This window comes from Octopus sinensis, linkage group LG8 (genome assembly GCF_006345805.1).
Source record: "Octopus sinensis linkage group LG8, ASM634580v1, whole genome shotgun sequence".
NCBI classification, from domain to species: domain Eukaryota; kingdom Metazoa; phylum Mollusca; class Cephalopoda; order Octopoda; family Octopodidae; genus Octopus; species Octopus sinensis.
The window spans coordinates 26,156,415-26,178,005 of NC_043004.1; the positions used below are offsets into that span (position 1 = coordinate 26,156,415).

Here is a 21,591-nt window from a genome sequence, read left to right on the forward strand (position 1 = left end):
ATAGAATTAACGAAGAATCAGCACAAATTTAGTTGGACACCCGAGTTTCATCAGTATCTTCCAGAGAGCTTATGTTCACTGTGTCAAACATCTTTGCTAGGTCGACAAACACTTGAAATAGATCCATTTTTTATTCGATACACTTTTTCTGAAGTTACCTAACTGAGAGTATCTTATCAATCATACATCTTCTTCTAAAACCACACTGAGATTCCAGATGAACATCAATAACAATGTACGAAGCAGTCTATCGAGTATAACTGTGCACGAGACCTTACCAGTAACAGAAAGCAATATCTCTCGGTAGTTTCCACAATCGTCTTTTCCACTGTTTCCCTAATAGAGTACAAACATAAGTGCATCTTTCCAGCTTTGCGGAGTTACCTCATCAGCCCAAGTCGTCTATATTTAGGAGGTAAGTCGGCGCATCAAATTTTGGCTTCTACACTTAAAGATCTCCACATGCAGACCATCCACACTGGGAAACTTGCCGCTATTCAGTTCATTAACAACATATTTGACTTCTAATGAAGGAACCTCTGCAAGAACATTTTTGTTAGGTCTGCGTCTTATTGACTCAATGAACTCTTCATCAAACGCTGATGGTTGATTTAAAAGTTCGTCAGAATGTTGTTTCCACCTACCTAACATTTTTTTTGATTGCCTTAGTAGAAATTTGCCACCTTTAATGCGTAATGACCAACAAGAGAAGACGAAGGTCCATATACCTAATGAAGGAGAGTGTACAACGACCTGTGTTGCTGGAATTGGAGGCAGACTGAATTTCACCAGCCTTAGTGCCCTCCATCAAGATTCCTGGATATTTTTCAACCATCACTGAACACAAGATTTCACATATTTAAATGCATTGGTAAATTTTATTCTTTCTCTGGCGGAGTAGCCATCCTTGAGCAAAGTTGAAAGTGTTCTGTTCTTTTCAAATAGCAACTTGTTTTCATTAAACCAATCTTGTAATCCAGTGCATCTTGCTGTATGGTGGAATCGTTGGCAACTAAACTGGCAACTCCACTAAGTTTGTTTAGGATAAAAACCTGTCAAAGGGTGAATGAACTCATGAATGTCAACGGCCATCCAATACTGTGTACACATGCTTAATCCTGCTATTTCTTATGGAGAGCGGTAGTTCCTTTAGCAATCCTCGACAAACTGGTGACTTTAGAGCAGAAAACAGTGACTGCACAGGCGATCGACACGTTTTCGACAACGGGTAGACATAACAGGTTCAGTCAGAAGAGAACCATGAGAATGTGAATGTAAGTATGGTGCACAACGTTACTGGGAGTGAGAAAGCCCTAGTCCTTGTTAGAACATCAATCTAAGAAAGGAAAACTCTGCGACCCTGATGTAAAATCTGCAGCCTATGGTGTCGGCTAGTCCTTCTTTTGGGGGTAGCTGTCATCGTTGTTCAGGGAGTAGGATTGGTTGTATGAAAGGCTACTTCACACTTTGAACACATCATACACAAGCATCGGTAGGCATAACATACATACATACATGCATACATGCATACATCCATCCATCCATCCATCCATCCATCCATCCATCCATCCATCCATCCATCCATCCATACATACATACATACATACATGCATGCATGCATGCATACACATACACACACACATACATAAATATATTGATTTAAGTTATTCTCATGTTTTTTGTCAACTTAGTGTTATATTTCCTATTTAAACTTGTAAAAGGACCCAGAGTAGAGATAAGCTACTAAGCATTCTAATAGAAATGTCAAAACGTAAACTTATCAAACTGAAATTAAAATCGAAAGTTAACGAATATCTAAAATCAATAATTTTTGTCATTGAATTTCTAATTAGTTCGAACTGCAACTTTCTTCGATTGAAATGTTTCGTCAGGTTTCTGAAAATGTTTATACTTGATCAATCATAAAATAATAAGAAATTGAAATAATTTCAAAACTGTTTGGTGATTAAAGACAAAACTAAAATACATACCCATTATACAGTTGGTGCGGTCACAAGATGGTCCTGTACCTATTGTCGTCGTCGGTCCATAATGGTGTGTCCAGTCAAATATATCATTTTGTTCCTGGGTCCAGCCACATAAATCGTCATCAAAATTGCAGCGTTGACGTTTTAAAAGACCTGAGAGAGAGAAGGGGGAGTAAAAGTAAAAAATAGAAAAGCCAGAAGAATTAGTAGGATATCGATTGTAGTTAGAAAAATAGTCGATTGAATCCAATACCAGTATACTACTTATACTTATTTCCCCGCTGACTGTCGCATGATCATACCAGCAAAGAACTGGGATCGATTTAACCAACAGCTACAAAAAATGGTGGGTATTTAAATCAATAGGCTGGCGGGTAAAATATATGATGTTGTAGTTTTCTAAGTGGTGGATGTTGGATTCAGCGGGTGAGATAGCGGATATATTACTGCATAGTATATAATTACATCCATTTTAATTCGATGTTCAAATCCTAGCAAGTTCATTTCTGCGTGGATAAATTAAGAAGCAGTGTAATACGGGAGTAGATTTATTGAACTAAACCGCGTATGTGTAGGTGTATACTTTGTGTTACGCATGTTTCTCTCGCTCGCTCTATCTCCCTTTCCCCTCTCTCTCTCTCTTTATCTAATGACACAAACACGGAGTACCTAAATTCTAAATTCCGAGTTTGTTGACAGCGATTAATTCGATTCTCGCTATCGTTCTTCATTTTGCAGCATCTGAATAATGATAGCGAGAATCGAATAACTCGCTGTCGAGAAACTCGTTGTTCTGATTGTAAGTGGTTGTGTCATTTACTAAATTTAGACCTCTATTTTCAACGATGTTGATGTCTACTACATTTGTTGTTACACCCGTGGTTTGTCGATGTGTGTGTGTGTGTGTGTGTGTGTGTGTGTGTATTCACAGATTGATTATATTTACTTTCAGTATAGTGTCATCAGTAAATGCCCAGTTATTTTGAAAAATAATAACATCATTTTAACACACACACACGTAATCATATATTCAGCATCAAGCATTACAATAAAAATACAGCATTACAATAAAAATACATACATATATAATGTTGGTGTATATGTTTGTTTGTCTTATTGGAGAGGTAGAAATAATGTGTGCGTATATACCTGTGGGTGCCTACTTAACTTACATTACGAGGGATATATAAGTGGGAATACCCAAAAGTAAACGGACACGTTCTCTGTGAAACAAGCCCATTGTAGTTCAGGTTTCTGCCGCTAGGAGTCACTTGATGCAACCCTCAGGCATCAGTCTGTCGACCGACATCATCCAGTGAAGTCGTACTGCTACGTGGTGCGTCTTTGTTTTGCAGTGCTTCTCCCTTGTTGGTTGATTTTTGCGATGACTGAAATGAAGGAACAGCGTGCTTCTGTGAAATTTTGTTTTCTGCTTGGGAAAACGGCAACCGAAACAATTGCCATGCTTCAAGCAGCTTGCTAGGACGCTACCATGAGTAAAACGCAAGATTATGAGTGGTTTCCATGCTTTACAAATGGTCATTTGTCGTTTGAAGACCAACCTCATTCAGGGTGACTGTCGACCTCCCGAACGAATGAAAACATCACGAAAATTCGTGAACTGATCTTGGAGGACCGTCACCAAACAATTGCCGAACTTGTTGATAAGACTGTGTCCTGGAGCTTTAGCCAATGAATTTTGCCCGAAGAATTTCGAATGAAAAGAGTTACAGAAAAAATTGTGCCTCGCTTGCCCACGGAAGATCAAAATCAGTCACGACTGAATGCGTGTCTTGAAATGAAAGAAGAGTTGTAAGTTGATCCGGACCTTTTTTCAAAGGTCATCACTGATGAAGAAAGCTGCTTCTACGGCTACGACTCGGAAACGAAGCAACAATCAAGTCAATGAAAGCATTTTTTTTACCATAAATGGCCCCATTTACCCATCATCCCCATTCACCCGATCTTGCTCCCTGCGATTCATTTTGTTCCCCTGAATGGTTCCGGAGTAACTTATACATATATAATATATGTAAACAAGCACGAAAGGCTTTGTAAGTTACGGAGAGAAAGCTACCATGGAAGACTCATAGTATAATAACTGTATAATAATATAATAATAATCTTTTATTCCCCGATTTGAGGCAACAATTTTTAAATACAAAAAAATGACGAGCTAACCCCAATCAGAATCAAACCCACAAATCAACGCTAACACGGCTCCTTGCACACCTGATTGGGCCAAATGCCCACTCATCAATTTCAGCCAAATTTTGTTTATATATATATATATATATGTGTGTGTGTGTGTGTGTGTGTGTGTGTGTGTGTGTGTGTGTGTGTGTGTGTGTGTGTGTGTGTGTGTTTGTGTGTGTATGTGTAATATATATATATATTTGTATGTGGAGGCGCAATGGCCCAATGGTTAGGGCAGCGGACTCGCAATCATAGGATCGCAGTTTCGATTCCCAGACCGGGCGTTATGAGAGTTTATTGAGCGAAAACACCTAAATCTCCACAAGGCTCCGGCAGGGGTGGTGGCGAAACCTGCTGCATTCTTTCCCCATAACTTTCTCTCACTCTTTCTTCCTGTTTCTGTTATACCTGTATTTCAAAGGGCCAACCTTGTCACACTCTGTGTCCCCGAGAACTACGTTAAGAGTACATTCATTTCTACACTGCTCTATGATGTCAAATATGGACTACCGTTAGCACATCAAACAGGTATGAGACAGAAAAAGCTCTGTATCCTTATCCCAGTTTGTCTGGAAACTCAAAGAGGAAGTTCTTGAAGTATCGGCGATAAAGTCACTCCGAACTCGAATAGATAGCATAAACTACAAACATTTCCGATTAGAACATTTCCAGGTATTTAAAAAGTTCCTATTATTACTTAACTTGGAAGACGGCGAGCTTGCACAATCGTTACCGCAAAGGACAAAATACTTGGCGGAATTTCTTCTAGCCGAACTGAATTCTGCTTTTTGTCATTTTGGGATTGATAAAATCAATACTAGTCGAGCACTGGGGTTAATATAATCGACTACCCGCCTTTATCAAAATTTCAGGCTTCTATCTATAATAGGGTTGTTACTTAACTTGGTGGTCAGAGTATTGCCTGATTGCCGTCATCGGAGGAAATTTCTCTTAGACAGCTTCTGCTCTCCTGAAAAGGCAAGGCATATTGATTATGTTCACTGCCACCAATTTAACAAGCATCACAGAGTAGTTATCCTTGGACTCCAGGCATGGACTAGGTTATTTCTCTTACATCATAACAGTACATCCCAAAATATATTTGACAGGCTATGTCTTTCACCACTGTTGAGCCCCTACCGTCACCTATAAGAAAACATTTTGAGGCTGATTTACAAATACAGGTTCCACTATTTCCTAAATACTGTCTGATTGTGAGTGCTCCGTATTTCGCGAAACACAGAGTATCAATACATTAAACCTGTATTGAGTGCTCTTTTCTTTCGTTTGTGAACTTAAACCTATATTTATATGTGTATATGTACCATCAACCCTTCACAGTTACATCTTCTGGAAGAAGTGGAGAGTGTTACTGCTGGGCCAATGGGATTGCTATAAACATGACCAGCGAAGTCTGAATTTTTTAACGTTAAAGTTATACTTATCGCACAGTTATTGTTTCCTTAACTGATTATTTGTATATTTATTTTAGCATTGAGTTGCGTTATGAGTGTTACTTCCATTATTAATCGTTTTTATTTGTGGGAAGTTCTGTAGAGCATATATACGTTATTTTTACTCCCCTCGCCGTGTATTTAGAACAAAGAGCAATAACAATGCAAGGTATTATACAATATAGAGCATAGCTAGATAGGAAAACATAAGTAAGCAACACAACTACACTATACAGAATTTCCCGTAAAAATAGACGACTAATAAAGAAGTAATGTTCATATTACATCGCGTAAAATAGATACACAGACAACATACAGTAATCAATAGCAAATGTAAACACTCGAATGATGAGGCATAAATCTAACTGTAAAAAGAATATGAATTCTTGTAGTAATTTTAAATCAGTGACATTGCCGCATCTTGCTATAAACGGCTAGTTATAATGTACTTCAGCATTCCTCTTGGAAGATGAGACAAACTAAGGCATTTTCCAAACAAACCGAAGAGAATTCAGATGAAAATATGAAAGCAGCATTGGTCGAAGAAAGTATCATGAGCACAGTTGTACTTTTGTAGAACATTTTGGATCAAGATTTTATATTTTTATCTACACACACACGCACATACGCACACGCGCGCGCGCACACACACACACACACAAATAAGTATATATATAAATTTATATATATATATTCGTGTTCGTATTTAAATAGTATGTATAAATGCATACACTTTTGTATATACGTGTGCACACACATATAATATACAATGTATCTAATATATATAATAGAATAATGCATGTGGTAAATGGAACCTCCGTCAGTAGCGTCTATGAATTCTCCAGTTGTTTCATCACCTGAACTTTACTAACACATTGAATTAATGTGTAACTGGCTATATATTCCACAGGCCTTAGTGTAATTCTCAGACAGAATTTCTATGATACTCTGTATATAACAGGACTAGCCCTTTTCAGTTACAATACATTCGACAGGCTTCCATACAATTTCCATTTTCTAATGGAAATTGCGCGCGCATACTCACACCCACGCACACGCGCATGCACGCGTGAGCGCTCTGCATTTAGTTTATTTGTAATTATGTTACATATTCATAACATGTCAACAGAAAACAATGTCTCTATATTCGAAAGGGGAATCGAATTAAAACAAAATAATCAATCAAACCTATACCTGTAAGTTGTGAGATCGATTTTTGGATTGTGTTCTTCAGTAGTCTCTTGTATTCTTGCATTTCTGTACAGGTGGTTATTAGAATGTCATCAATCGCTATGTCACTTCGGAAACTTGGCCCACTTATTGCCTCGATGACAATCTAGAGACAAAGAAAATATAATGTAGTAGAAAGTCTATAGATGCTAAAACATGCCGGATAAATATTTCAAAATATAATGACCTTATTTTACTGGATTTCGGGGCCTGATCAGACGATATGTTTTGATTTTATCCCAAGAGAAACTTTTTTCAGTACCAGCTTCTTTTACATTGGCTTATCATTTCAGATTCATCAGGTAAAAATCTTTCTTATATTTAATTATGACATTTCCACTGTGTTTTCAAATAAGTGACAAAGAATGTACGCGGAAGGGAGGTAATATTATATTTCTCCTTTCCCATAAATTATCCCTTGAGAGCCAATGAAGGTCAGCTCTGATTTTAGGGTTTAATGTGAATAACGGATAATTATTTCCGGCGATAGGACATTAGTCTATCGTAGGTAATATCTCTAAATTGATATGGTACTTACTGAGCTATCACCTGCTGATCTCGTACCTTTTGATCTGGTAGGTATCGATATTAAAAATAGCTTCTTATTGATCTGGTAGTTATTGATTCCATTTTAGACATTTAGATGGACTGGGGCAATACAGAGCAAAGTTTTCTATCTATCATATCGAATAAATGTTGACCAGGTGTTGTCTTGGGGTTATGCAACAATGTAGAACTGAATGAGAAAACGAAGGAACCTCTAATTAGTTGCCCTAAAAATAGCAGCCAAATTACTTTCAAACCCCCACATCACCCTCTTAGAAGGAAGATGAACACAATAGGTAGTGTAGTCCTAGATATACTATGTTTGAAAAAGACAAATGTATTTCAGTCATGATGGCTTTACTTGAAATACTTTTTATTATGTCTCTTTAACCGGAGCTCTCCAAATCTCTCTCAAATCATATCTCTCTTAAGAAAAGAGTGGGGACAAAAGCTGTAATATTTACAGTTGTAATATTTCTAATTACGACTCTAATCAACCAGGGCTGACCTAAGATTAAACAACAACAGCCCTGGTAAAGAAAACGATTTTTCTTACCTGGAAGTTAACAGTCGATTTAATAACCACATCAGCAACACGCCACTCTTTGCCCTGGTCTCCACGAATGGAGAAGATGTTAGAATCTCTACTGCGTATTCTCAGGTAAACACGTAGCTCTCCCATGCTGCTTCCAAACATGTGGTACCAAAACCTGTGGGGAAGAAATAACGCAAAATACTTCCTACAATTAGTTCATATTGGAAAACACAGTGTCTACATGCTGGGTACAGACATGGCTGTGTGGTCAAGTTCGCTTCACAACTATTTAGCTCTCGGTTCGAGTCCTCTGTATGTCGGCTATCATAAACCCAGACTATGTGAGGGAAACCAAGAAGACGGAAACAGGAAGGGTACTCGTCTCGCGCGCTCTCTCTCTTTCTTTCTCTCTCTCTCTCTAGTAAAAGAGAAGAAAAATGCACTGAAATGATTATGTTGGAGAAATATATTTATGAAGTAAAATATTTACACAGTCGACTGAACAATTAGTGATAGTGTTAAGGATTCCGTGCTACCATATTAGTTGTACTCATTTGATGCTGGTGGGAAGTAAATAAATAAATTTGAGTGGGGACAATCAGTGATTATTAGAAGCAGGGAAGATAATTGCTAATTTTTGGGGTAAATAAATTAAATGTGGAATTGTATATAAAAATACGATTCTAACAAGCAGGGGAGGTCGATTTTTTCCTTCTTTGGACTTTTCCCTTTTCCTTTTTTTCTTTCCGACGAAAAGCTAAGCTCAAAACATCAAAAACTAATACATTCCATATGCACGTCCTCTTGTTTGTTATTATTTTTAATGTTCGTTTATTTGATTTGATTATATATAATATATATATATATATTATATATATATATTATATATATATATAATATATATATATATATATATACTAGCTGAAGGTGACCCGCTCTACGCGCGGGTAAGAGTGTGGTATATATATATAAATGTATACAAATATATATATATATATAATATATATATATATATATATATATATGTAAATACAGATATATGCACTTTGTATATATAAAGATTATTATATATACATATTTATATATAGATACACAGACACATATATAAATTAACCCAATAAATATCTGATTCATAATATTTGTTGTCATGATTGAGTGGTGGTTGTGGCGATGATAATTCTCTCTATGAATGCAGACAGACGTGGAGAGTGAGAGTGTGTGAAAGCGCTGTGGAAGGCAGGGAGGGGGATAACGGACGCTGTGAAACGACGTTATAAAGAGAAAGTGAATGTAAGGGAGGTAGACGCTGTGAAACGACGTTATAGATAGAATGTGAAAGGAAGGGAGAAAAGTGAGTGAGTGATGGAGGAAGACAGATACATAAAAGAATGAGAGTGTTGGATGTTTTGTTTGTTGGACCAATGTATTAAGGTAGTATTGTTTTATTGTTTTAAAACGAAAGAGGCAATGTGTTTGTTTCAAAAATAAAAAAATCTGTTATAGTGAATGAAATTAGAATTCACACCCAGCTCAGTTTTGTAGAAAGAGTATCACTATGTGAACTCATGAGTTGGGAGTTTGACTGAGAGAGTTTATATGGTGACACATGCCAGTCCTTTCGACACCACCTAAACAATGGAATAGTGTATAAAATGTAATTAACAACTCATTCACTTTATGAATGTCTTATGTTAGCGAAGAAACAATAACTTGACAAAACCGTTTAATGGAGACGTAGAAGGAATCGGAAAATGAGGAATAAAGAGAATGAGTTGGATCAAATGTTTGCAAACATCTGAACCCAATGTTCTTTATGAACCATGTTCTTTTTAATGTCTTTATTTTCAAGAATGAAGAGATAATGAAGAGGTGCAAAATAAAAAATCAAGCAAAATTTCATGACTTACAATCAGTTTTCTTTTGTCAGAGCCTCCTGATAAACCACGTTCCTTGTGCGCTCATGATTGCCAAGAATGAAGAGTTTATGTGGATTTCCAACTCGAGAACAGGCTACGTACAATTGACCATGACTGAAAACCGGTTGTGACAGGTTAATGCCTACAATGTCCAGTGATTGTCCCTGTGACTTGTTGATTGTCATCGCGAAGCATAGTTTTATTGGAAATTGAAAGCGTTTAAACTGAATGGGAACATCAGAGGGTGAAATACTCATTTTATGTATCATTTTGATTGTTCCTACAAATGGTCCACTCAAAATTTCAGCAGTTATAACATGGCTTTGAATCCTCCTAATAACCATTCGGGTTCCATTGCATATTTCAGGCGTTTCCATATTTCTGAGCACCATGATTGGAGCACCAACTTTCAAACACAAATGATGAGGTGGAAGTCCCGGAGGTGTTAGCTTGTTGAGTAGCTCGGGTGGATATTTGACTGCATCATTCTCATATTTATTTGTATCGATGGACATGAAAGAACTATCTCACCAGGATTCATATCAAGTACTTGTTTATTTGTAGCATGAGCTGTTGTATTATGAGGCGATAGAATAGCTCTTGCTCTTAGCCAATCGAGATCCTGGAAGTTGGTTTCGACGTCAGGTAAAACGGCTCTTATAAGTTCTTCTACATTTGGAACGAAATTCCCAAAAGGCAACCGAATATGCTCATCATCAACGAAAGGCAAAACTCCATCACCAAGATCTAATAGGTGTTTTGCGAAAGCCTCAGACTCCACATCACCATGTAGGTGGACTGTCATGTTTGTTTGAAGATGGCGACTGATAACACTGTGCCACACAAAAGAATGCTTTATACATGCATTAACCTCATCAGCTCTAGTGCCTGCTCGGACAACAGGAAGAGTTTGTCGAAAATCTCCTGCCATGAGAAACGTAGCTCCACCCATTATTTTTGTATTGTGACGCAAATCTTGGAGAGTTCTGTCAAGAGCCTCAAACATGGCTTTATTACTCATTGTAGCCTCATCCCAAATAAAAAGACTGCATTCACGAAGAAGTCTTGCTCTTGAGGAACTACGATCTATATTACATATAGGATTATCTTTCTTTCCAATGTCCATGGGCAATTTGAATGCACTATGTGCCGTACGGCCGCCTTGAAGCAGTGTCGCTGCAATACCACTTGAGGCACATGCAATGGCAAATCGACGTTCAGCGCGCAGCTTTGCGAGAGTCAAATTGATAACGAAAGTTTTACCAGTACCACCTGGAGCATTCAAAAAGAAAAGCTTTCCTTGGTTCAATCTAACGCTGTCAATAATTTCATTATAAATCTCTCTTTGTTCAGGCAAAAGTCTTGGTTCATCTCGCGTAATTGTTTCCGTCAATTCGGCAATGTTGTAGTTGTTTTCTGACATGTATTCAACATCCAAAGGCGCTTCATGATGGACAGGTGTTGGCAGATGGAATTCACTTAAACCGCGTATAACATAGCGTCTGATGTGTCTGTCCATGTCGATTAATGCCTCATTATAAACATCGTCGTTGCCATCACGTTGCGCTAAATTAGCCTGTATGTCCTTTGATAGGCTCTGTCTGAACGATTCCCAAAGGTTAAGAGGGTTGCTGGGATTACAGTGGATTAATATGCTACAAAACAATCGACGCATTTGCCATGGCAGTTTACAATTTGAGGCCTCTGCTAATGTCCTGTGTAAGTGGTCGTCATTGAGAAGAAGTCCGCGCCTCAAACATGCTTTCCTGTAAGTGGCGCAGATGATACCATCAACCGTGCGAAGATCAGCAAAAGACTTCGGTCCAGTAACTACATGAAGTAGCATTCTCAAAAAGATTTCCTGTTTGGTAGGATGGATATTATACACACGCCAATGACGTTCTTCCTAGAAACACCGGGCCAATTGTCAAGTTCTGTTCCATGTGACCTGCGCTTCCAATTATTGTTGTTGTATGTGTAATATTCCGGTACTTCAGGGTAAATGAGAGTAGCAGCAAACTCATCAACTGAACACAATTTAAAAAATGCTGTAAGCGTAGTCCCTTTTGGATTTTTTCTCTGTGAAGTAAACCAGCTGTCTCTTCTATAAATGAACATTCAGGTGGAAAACTGATGGTGAGCTTAGATGAATCTCGTATCCAAAAATGCGCCACGCTGCTTAATTGGAGGATACATACCTACCCAAACGAATTGTTTAATTTCGTCATGTCTAAGGTCTTCATCACTGAACACAAACACGGCCATATCATCGCCCTTATTAATGTACTTGCAGAGGTATTGTATGCATCTCACCGAACTGCAGTACTCAACATTAATGTGTGCATTAAATGTTTTGGAAAGCAAAGGGTTGAATGGAACGATCCAGGCATTATCAACATCGAATGTTTTTAGCCGTTGTTTAATTGTAGCTGTGCGGCCACCCAAACCTGGGTCACATATGAAAGAGAGGACGGGAAAATGAAATATTTTGCAATGTAAACATGATTTGTTATAAGAGAAAGATTGTCATGATTGTGTGTTGGTGGTGGCGATGATAATTATCATTAGGAAAAACATAAGTTGTGGCGATGATAATTCTAGACCCCTTTTCACATTTTGATGAAGAGAACCCGATTTCATTCGGGTCTACTGGGGCCACATATAGGGGTATGTGTGTGTGTGTGTGTGTGTGTGTGTGTGTGTGTGTGTGTGCACACTGTAGAAATTAAATTAGAGATCAAACCACTAACAGGGAAATGAAACAGTAAAAAAACAAAAACATAAAAATATAATATTAGATATATGTATATATGTGTATGTGTGTGTGTGTGTGTGTGTGTGTGTGTGTTGTGTGTTGACAGGTAGACAATAGAATGCGATGGCGATGGGGATGGCGATGTAATATTTGTTACTGTCTATGAACGCTGATAGATACATGAGTAAAATGTATAGGAAGGTAAGAATAAGAGTGAGTGAAAATGTTCTTGGAAGAGAGTCAATAGCGACAGAGTGATTTGAGGAAGACTTTACATTAAATAACGGTAGTTGCATTGTCAAATGAAGAGGAGTGACAGAGTACTGGAGGAAATTGGGTGAGGTAGGAAGATGGCCCCTAGCAACCACACCTTTTAAGATAGGGATTTCTAAGGTAGCCCACGCGCATCGTCACCTCATTCTACATGTCCCTGTAAATTTTGGAGCGAATCGGACGGGATGTAGTGGCATTGAAAGCGAACCAAGCGGTAAAAACGCAATTCAGTTTTATATATATACTAGCTGAAGGTGACCCGCTCTACGCGCGGGTAAGAGTGTGGGTGTTACTTTCTGTTGCTTCCTTTCAGCACGTAAAAAGCACCATCCGAACGTGGCCGATTGCAGCACCGCCTTGACTTGCTTCTGTGCTGGTGGCACGTAAAAAGCCCAACCGATCGTTGCCACTGCGAGCCCCCCTGGCACCAGTGCCGTCGGCACGAAAAAGCACTCACTACACTCACAGTGTGGTTGGCGTTAGGAAGGTCATCCACCTGTAGAAACACTGCCAGATCAGACTGGAGCCTGGTGCAGCCTCCTGGCTTCCGAGACCCCGTCACACTGCCCACCCGTGCTAGCACGAAAACGGACGTTAAACGATGATGATGATGATGATTCTCCGTATTGTGTTCTCTCTCTCCTTTCTCTCTCACTTTCCCACTCTCTTACTTTTCTTTTCTCTCTGACTCTCCCTCGCTTTCTCTTACTCTCTATCTTTATCTATCTCTCCCATTTATAAACAACAGAAGATCTTGAGTAAGTTGAGAAATAAAATATTTAGAAAGATCAATCAGAAATATGAGGCAGTGGCAATGGAAAGGTCTGCTTCAAGGCAGACAGCAAAACCTAACATTCAAAAGGGACAGACGAACTTGCGAGCTGAATAAAAATAATAAAATATTGGAAACCAAAGTTTGAAGGGATAGAATCTGAGGATAGTAGAGTCACCATGGCTGGCATTTGTTAACGACGGACAGCAACGTAGTGACAGTTTAACGGCTGGCGTAAAATTTTGAACTTGATGTAAAAGAAAATTCGTAAACACCAATTTTGGAGTGATTCTTTCTCACGACAGTAGACTCACACCATGGCAAGCATTCAAAACTTCTTTATCATGGACGGCAACACATTGACGATTAAAAGGCTGGCGCAAATTTTTTAGCTTGATGCAACAGAGAATTCCTAAACACCCGCTCTTTGAAATTTTAATCCCCTTCCAGCCCATTTAGACCCCTTTTCACATTTTGGTTAATATAACCCGATTTCATTCGGGTGTACTGGGGCCACATTTTATAAGATGAGGAATTTTGTCCTAGAGGTGACGCCTTTCATTTGAGGAACAAAATAGTTGTGATGCAAACTTGTCAGCACCTTTAACATAGGTGTGCATATTTTCAGGTGAATCGACCGACTACGTAATGCACACATATATATATGTGTATATATATTATTGTGTGTGTGTGTGCACGCATTTATATACAAATGTATACAAATGAGATATATATCTGTATAAATTAAATTAGAGATAAAACCACTAAGGATAGGCAATCAAACAGTGAAAAACCAAAAAACAAAAACATAAAAAAAGAAAATATAACATAGAAAATATATCTATATATAAACTGTAGTTGTGTGAGTGTCTGTCCCCTTCGATTTAGATTCCTAACTACTCCCAAATTTTGCGGTGCAGTTTAACCAAACCAATTCGGGTATCTTATAGTCGTGATTCATATCGAGCCCGTCTGGATATTAGCGCGCGTCTACGATGAGTGTACGATTTTAAAAATAATTTAACATCATTTTTTATTCCATTTTAATGCATATTTTTTCGTGTGTCGATGGCGGCGGAGTTGGCGTCCACGCTCACGCCTGCACCTGTGTTGCTTCTCCCCCTTCTTCCCTCCCTCGTGAAGCTGTGGGGAAGGGAGTGTAAGGAAATCAACGTCGTAATGCGTTGTGAAGGAGACCAGCGTTCTTTTAGAACAACACTTCATGGCTTGAAGTCGCCAAAACAGAAATCGCTAAAAAAGCTGAAACAGATCCACAAAAACGGCAAAAACCGCCACACAGGGCAGGTTTCCTGTGCAAACAATTTGCACAACCGAATGTTTTAGTTGTTGCACAAATCTTTATATATAAAAGTAAGGTTGTGTGTCTGTCTCCTACGATTTAGATTCCTAACTACTCCACATTTGCGGTGCAGGTGTGTGTGAACCAAAACCGTGATTCATATCGAGCCCTTCTGGGTATTAGCGCGCGTCTACGATGAGTCTACGATTTAAAAAAAAATTTACCATATTTTTTATTCCATTTTAATGCATTTTTCGCTATTATATAAGGGAAGTAACTCTCTCTAAAAATGTCTACGATGAGTCAACGATTAAAAAAAAAATTACCATCATTTTTTATTCCATTTTAATGCATTTTTCGCTATTATATAAGGGAGTAACTCTGTAAAAATGTCTACGATGAGTCAACGATTTAAAAAAGAATTACTATCATTTTTTATTCCATCTTTAATATAGTTATTCCCTTACAAACCCGAGCAACGCCGGGCGATACTGCTAGTAAAATATAAAATTGAAAACTTTAATTTATTTAAATTGAAAATAAAAATTATGAAATTATATTTATAATTTGTTTAAAAATATATATAACTATGAAAAAGTATGAAAAGTTTAATATACATAAATACAGATATATACACTTTGTATATATACATTATATATACATATTTATATATAGAACACACACACAATACATTATATATACATATTTTATATAGAACACACACACACACACATACATTATATAACATATTTATATATAGAACACACACACACACACATACATATATACATATTTATATATAGAACACTCACACATACATTATATATACATATATATATATAACACACAACACACACACACATAAAATGAACGCAAGAATATCTGATTCATAATATTTGTTCTCATGCTCGTGTGTTGATTGTTGGAGACAGACATATACTTCAAAGAACGCCGCCGCGAAGTGATAGGAAGGTAGGAAACAGAGTCAGTGAAAAAGAAAGGAAATAGCGATAGTGACAGATACTTTAAATAACCGTAGTGGCATTCTGAAAGTTATAAATGAGAGGAGTGACAGAGTACTGGAGGAAATAGGGTGAGGTAGGAAGATGGCCCCTAGAAACCACAGCTTTTAAGATAGGGATTTCTAAGTAGCCCACGCGCATCGTCACCTCATTCTACATGTCCCTGTAAATTTTGGAGCGAATCGGACGGGATGTAGTGGCATTGAAAGCGAACCAAGCGGTAAAACGCATTTCAGTTTTATATATAGAGAATATATATATATATATATATATATTATATATATATTATATAACGGGAAGCTTTATGAAAATAAACAAAGACGAAGGCAGGTGGAAAACAAACGAACAATTGTATTAGTATGGCGCTCAGGAAATATAAATAAAACAAGTCTTAACGTTTCGAGCCTAGGCTCTTCAACAGCAAGAGATACCCAGAGAGAAAAAACACAGAAAGAAGGAGAGAAAAAAATGCGTGCAGTAGCTAACGAATCACATGGCGATCTGATTTCGGCCAGAGGTCAAAGATCAAACATGAGACGCGAGAGCGAAATAAGGGGAGATAATAGGGTGATAAAAGGGTTGAGGGACCAGCTAAAAGTGCGTGGGAGGGGTCTGGATGTGTGTATGTATAGGGTTGGTGTATGTATTAGTATGTATAAGGGTGTGGTGTGTGTATGAGAGAGTATTAGTGCGTAAGATTGGTCTGGACGTGCGTATGTATGGGGTTGGGTATGTATTAGTAGTATTAGTATGTATTAGTACGTATTGTATGTATAGGTGTGTGTGTGTGTGTGTGAGAGAGCATAAGTGCGTATGCGGGGTCTGGACGTGTGTATGTATAGGGTTGTGTGTAGTATTAGTATGTACTAGTATGTTATTAGTACGTATTGTATGTATTAGTTGGTGTGTGTATTAGTATGGCACCATCATATGTGATGTGATGTGTAAGTCATGTGGTGTGTGAGGAGAAGAGGGGGAGGGAGAAGAGGGGGAGGGGGAGAAGAGGGGGAGGGGGAGAAGAGGGGGGAGTAGAAGGGGAGGAAGAGGAGAATGTGGAGGGGAAGAATAGGAGGAGGAGAGGATGGGGGAGAAGGAAGGGGATGAGGGGGATGAAGGAGGAAAGAGGGAGAGGGGGAGAGAGAAGGGGAGAGAGGGAGTGAGGGAGCAGAGGGAAGGGGAAGAGGGAGGGAGAAAGAGGGAAGAAGGGAAGGGGAGTAGGGGTGAAAGGATGAAGGACTGAAGAAGAAGTAGGGGTCGGGGGAGAAAGGATAAGTGAGGAGGGGGGTTGGTTAGATGAGGATGGGGGGAGAGTTGAGAGACAAATGGCGATAAGAGCGAAGAGAGAAGATTAATTCCTGTTCACGCGCAAACGGGAATCCGGATGGCCTCTGTGTACGGACAAACCGAACACAGATAGGTGTTGCAAGGAGTGACCGGTGGAGCGGAAATGGCGTGAGACCGGTGTGTGTCGTTCGCAAGGTGGATGTCACGAAGGTGTTCCGCGAACCGTGTCAGCAATATATATATATTCAATATATACATATATATACACACATTTACACACACGTAGACACGCACGCACGTACGCACACACACACCAGCATATTTGTTCCCTCTGTAGTGTTGCTCTCCACCTCAGTGACATTCCTGTTTCTCCTGTATAGTTGTGCCCATAAAATTATTACGTAGGAAAAGTGATAACGTAAATTAATTTTTCGAATGCACAAGTAAAATCATTCTTATTTTGCAGTTTTGTACTCATTTAAAATGGAATTCTGAATCTTCCAGCAAGTTAGGACATGTTCTACATTCTGATCGCCTACATTTTTTCATTTTTGGTTCTGCTGTCTTTGAATATAATTTTGCGCATCTGTCAATATTCTTCTTAGTGATTGTGGTTGTTTTGTTTTACCGTTGATGATTTAATGCGTGGGGAGAATTTGATTCATCTTAGGATCCTTACTGAGTATTGATAAAGTTTGCTGAACAATGCTACATGCCTCATTGTTTCTAGGGTTGTGAGTAGAAATATTGGGCAAACTTTTAAAATAGGATGTGATTCTTAGTGCTTGGATATCAATGTCTTGGCACATTTTATCCCAACATTTATTAGTAGCGGTGGATAATGTTTATCGACGAGTATGCTTTTAAGCTCATGAAGTCGTAAGCCACCGGCATTTTTATCAGATACAACTATGCAAATCCTCTTTGTCAAAGTGAAAGTACTATTTATGCTAATTTGTTTAAGATGGTGTGAGTTAAAGAGTAGGTATTGCTTTGAATCTGTGAGTTTATAATACTTGTCAGTTTCAGTTTGGTTACTGACATTTTTCATTAAGATATTAAGAAATGGCAGTTTCTCTTTGATGTATTCCATTGTAAATTGTATATTAGTGTTTATAACATTCATCAGTGTTTTGAATTCGTTTAATTTTTCTATTCTTTCATTTCTAAGAACGAACCAATAATCTAGATATCTTTTCCAATTCCCTATTATATATTGGTAAAAAAAGTTTTTATATTTTTGCAGAGATTCGAAGTAGTTCATTAGTAGCTTCACAAGAACTGCGGCTGCTTTTGCCCCCTCGCAATACCAGATTTTTGTCTGTAGTAATTAATATCAAGCATGAAGTAATTATTTTAGAGAATAAATCTTAATACTTCAATTATAAATTCCTTGTTGATAAGTCCTCGTAATTCTTCTGAAATTTTTCCAACCAGAATTTAATTGCTTTTACTCTATAGTTTAGGGAAATAATGGCGTACAATTTCACCACATCAAAGGATACCATAATTGTTTCTTCATTGATTGTTTTTGGGGAGTGGTTCAGTATATTTAAATCGTCTCTAATGACACTTTTGATATATTTTAGAAATGTTTCAGTATAATTTTAAGAAAATTGCTTAAGCGATGGGTTTTCCATGAAGAGCCTGCTATAATAGGTTTTACGTTTCTTTTTTCTTATATATATATATATATATATATATATATATATATTATATATATATATATATATATATATATATATATATATATATATATATATATATAAGAAAAAAGACTGAAAAACTGAATGCACATCGGCTGGCGGGAAATTCAATTGAAATGTGCCAATGCATTAAGACAAAGACACAGGCAATATACATACATATAAAAGTACGTATGTATAGATATAAGTATATATATATATATTATATATATATATATATTATATATATATATATTATATATATATATATCTATATATATATATATATATAAGCAATAATATATCTCTGAACGAAGTATAAACAGTAACTGCACGACAATGTGAGGTATATTTGCCATCTCAATATGGCTAACTACTAAGTGGGGTGTTACTGTAGCTTGTAGCCCCAGGAGAACACCCCCAGCTGGCTATAGGCACACTTTCTGTGCCCTATCGGAATTTGCAAAGGGAGGTCATCCTTCCCTCGTCAACCTAAGTGATACGCACGGACTGCAGTTTCTGGGTCTTGACCCGTCATCAGCGTACGACAATCACCGGTTTTCGATGAAAGGAGTTCCCAATGCAAATATTAATATCTTTTTTCCAGTAACTTTTCGTCACTGATCTTGAAAAAGTGTATACAAACAATAATAAATCTTTGAACGAGATATAAATAGTAACTGCACGACAATGTGAGGTATATTTGCCATCTCAATATGGCTAACCATTAAGGGTGGGTGTTACTGTATATTGTACCCCCGGGAAAGTGTGCCTATAGCCAGCTGGAGGAGATGTTCTCCTGGGGCTACAAGCTACAGTAACACCCACCCTTAGTGGTTAGCCATATTGAGATGGCAAATATACCTTACGCACACACATATATATATGTATGCATGTATGAATACATGTACATAAACATAGGTATGTATGTGTGTATGCCTGTCTGCCTGTCTGTATATTCTTTTATTCTTTCCTTTACTTCTTTCAGTCATTGACTGCGGCCATGATGGAACATCGCCTTTAGTCGAACAAATCGACCCCAGGACTTATTCTTTGTAAGCCTTTTACTTATCCTATCGGTCTCTTTTGCCGAACCGCTCGTTTACAGGGATGTAAACACACCAACATCGGTTGCCAAGTGATGTTGGGGGCACAAGCACACACACACACACATACAAATATATACATATTATATATGGATAGTTTATCCTGTTCATGCGATATTATTAGCATCATCCTGCGTTCAATACATCTCAAGATTTCTAAAGTAAACTTTGTTGACTTTCAAACTTTCGACGTAAGCTGCATTTAACGTACGATAGCGTCTTAAAAAACTAGATTTATATATCCTAAATTTGGAGAAGAGCTTGTCGTTGGGTCAGTTTAGCTTAATGGTAAAGCACTTGATGCGTAATCACAGGGATGTGAGTTCGTGTCTCATGGCGGCCACCGACAGATTTTTTTGCAAAATATGGATAGTTTATCCTGTTCGTGCTATATTATTAGCATCACACTGCGTTTGAGAATAAAATTATTTTCTTATCTGTATCTTTCAATATATATATATATATATATATATATATATATATATATACGAAGGGCTTCTTTCAGTTTCCGTCTGCTGAATCCACTCACAAGGCTTTAGTCGCCCTTTGGCTAAAGTAGAAGACAGTTGCCCATGGTGCCACGCAGTGGAACTGAACCTAGAAACATGTGACTGGGAAACAAACTTCCTACCACACAGCCACTTCTGCGCCTATATATGTATTATTCTTTTATTCTTTTATTTTTTGTCATTTAACTGCGGCCATGCTGGAGCACTGACTTTAGTCGAACAAATCGACCCCAGGACTTATTCTTTGTAAGCCTAGTACTTATTCTATCGGTCTTTTGCTAAAGCGCAAAGTTACGGGGGTGTACACACACCCGCATCGGTTGTCAAGCGATGTTGGGGGACAAACACAGACACACAAACATATACATGCATATATATGTATACGACGGGCTTCTTTCAGTTTCCGTTTACCAAATCCACTCATAAGTCTTTGGTCGGCCCGACGCTAGAATAGAAGACAGCTGCCCAAGGTGCCACGCAGTGGGACTGAACCCGAAACCATGTGGTTGGTAAGCAGCTTCTTATCACACAGCCACTACTGCGCCTATATATGCATACATAAAGCGTTTTGAGTTTTTGAGTTTTTCTGGAGAGAGTTCAAGATGGTAGCTAACAAAGCGACAAGACGTCTTGAGTTAAGAGAGTTCCTTGTGTTTGTGGTTGAGTCAGTGTCGGTTGAATTATTGAGGTATACACCCAAGTGTGTGCATCTATTCCATAAAAATCTCAGATGGAATGTCTCACACATCTTCACTGTGCCAGTAGCAGACTGGATTTGGAGAATCCGTGTCAGTTTCTTTTGCTCTTTCTCGGGAAACCGAACATTTCGAGGTTTTTATGTAAATTTGTTGGCACATAACAATGCACATATGATGATAGGTACAAATGAGAATATGTATGTATGCATGTATGTATGTTTGTTTGTTTGTGTGTATGTATGTATGTATGTATGTTTGTTTGTTTGTGTGTTTGTATGCTTGTGTGAGTGTATGAAGTCGAGTAATTCTCTGTGGAGCTGTC

General features: G+C 38.0%; 1 protein-coding gene across 2 annotated transcripts in view; it reads right to left on the minus strand.

The window, feature by feature from the left end:
• The window catches only part of LOC115214777 (MAM and LDL-receptor class A domain-containing protein 1-like), a 154,982-nt gene that overhangs the window by 38,570 nt on the left and 94,821 nt on the right, over positions 1-21,591 (minus strand). The window contains exons 11-13 of one of the 2 annotated variants that reach the window (XM_036505293.1): positions 7,971-8,124; positions 6,833-6,974; positions 1,992-2,141 (exon numbers count right to left, since the gene is read on the minus strand). In XM_036505293.1, the coding sequence (XP_036361186.1) occupies positions 1,992-2,141; positions 6,833-6,974; positions 7,971-8,124 (446 nt within the window). Of the gene's footprint in view, positions 1-1,991; positions 2,142-6,826; positions 6,975-7,970; positions 8,125-21,591 lie in introns of both variants that reach the window. The other variant, XM_036505292.1, reaches the window with a different exon arrangement.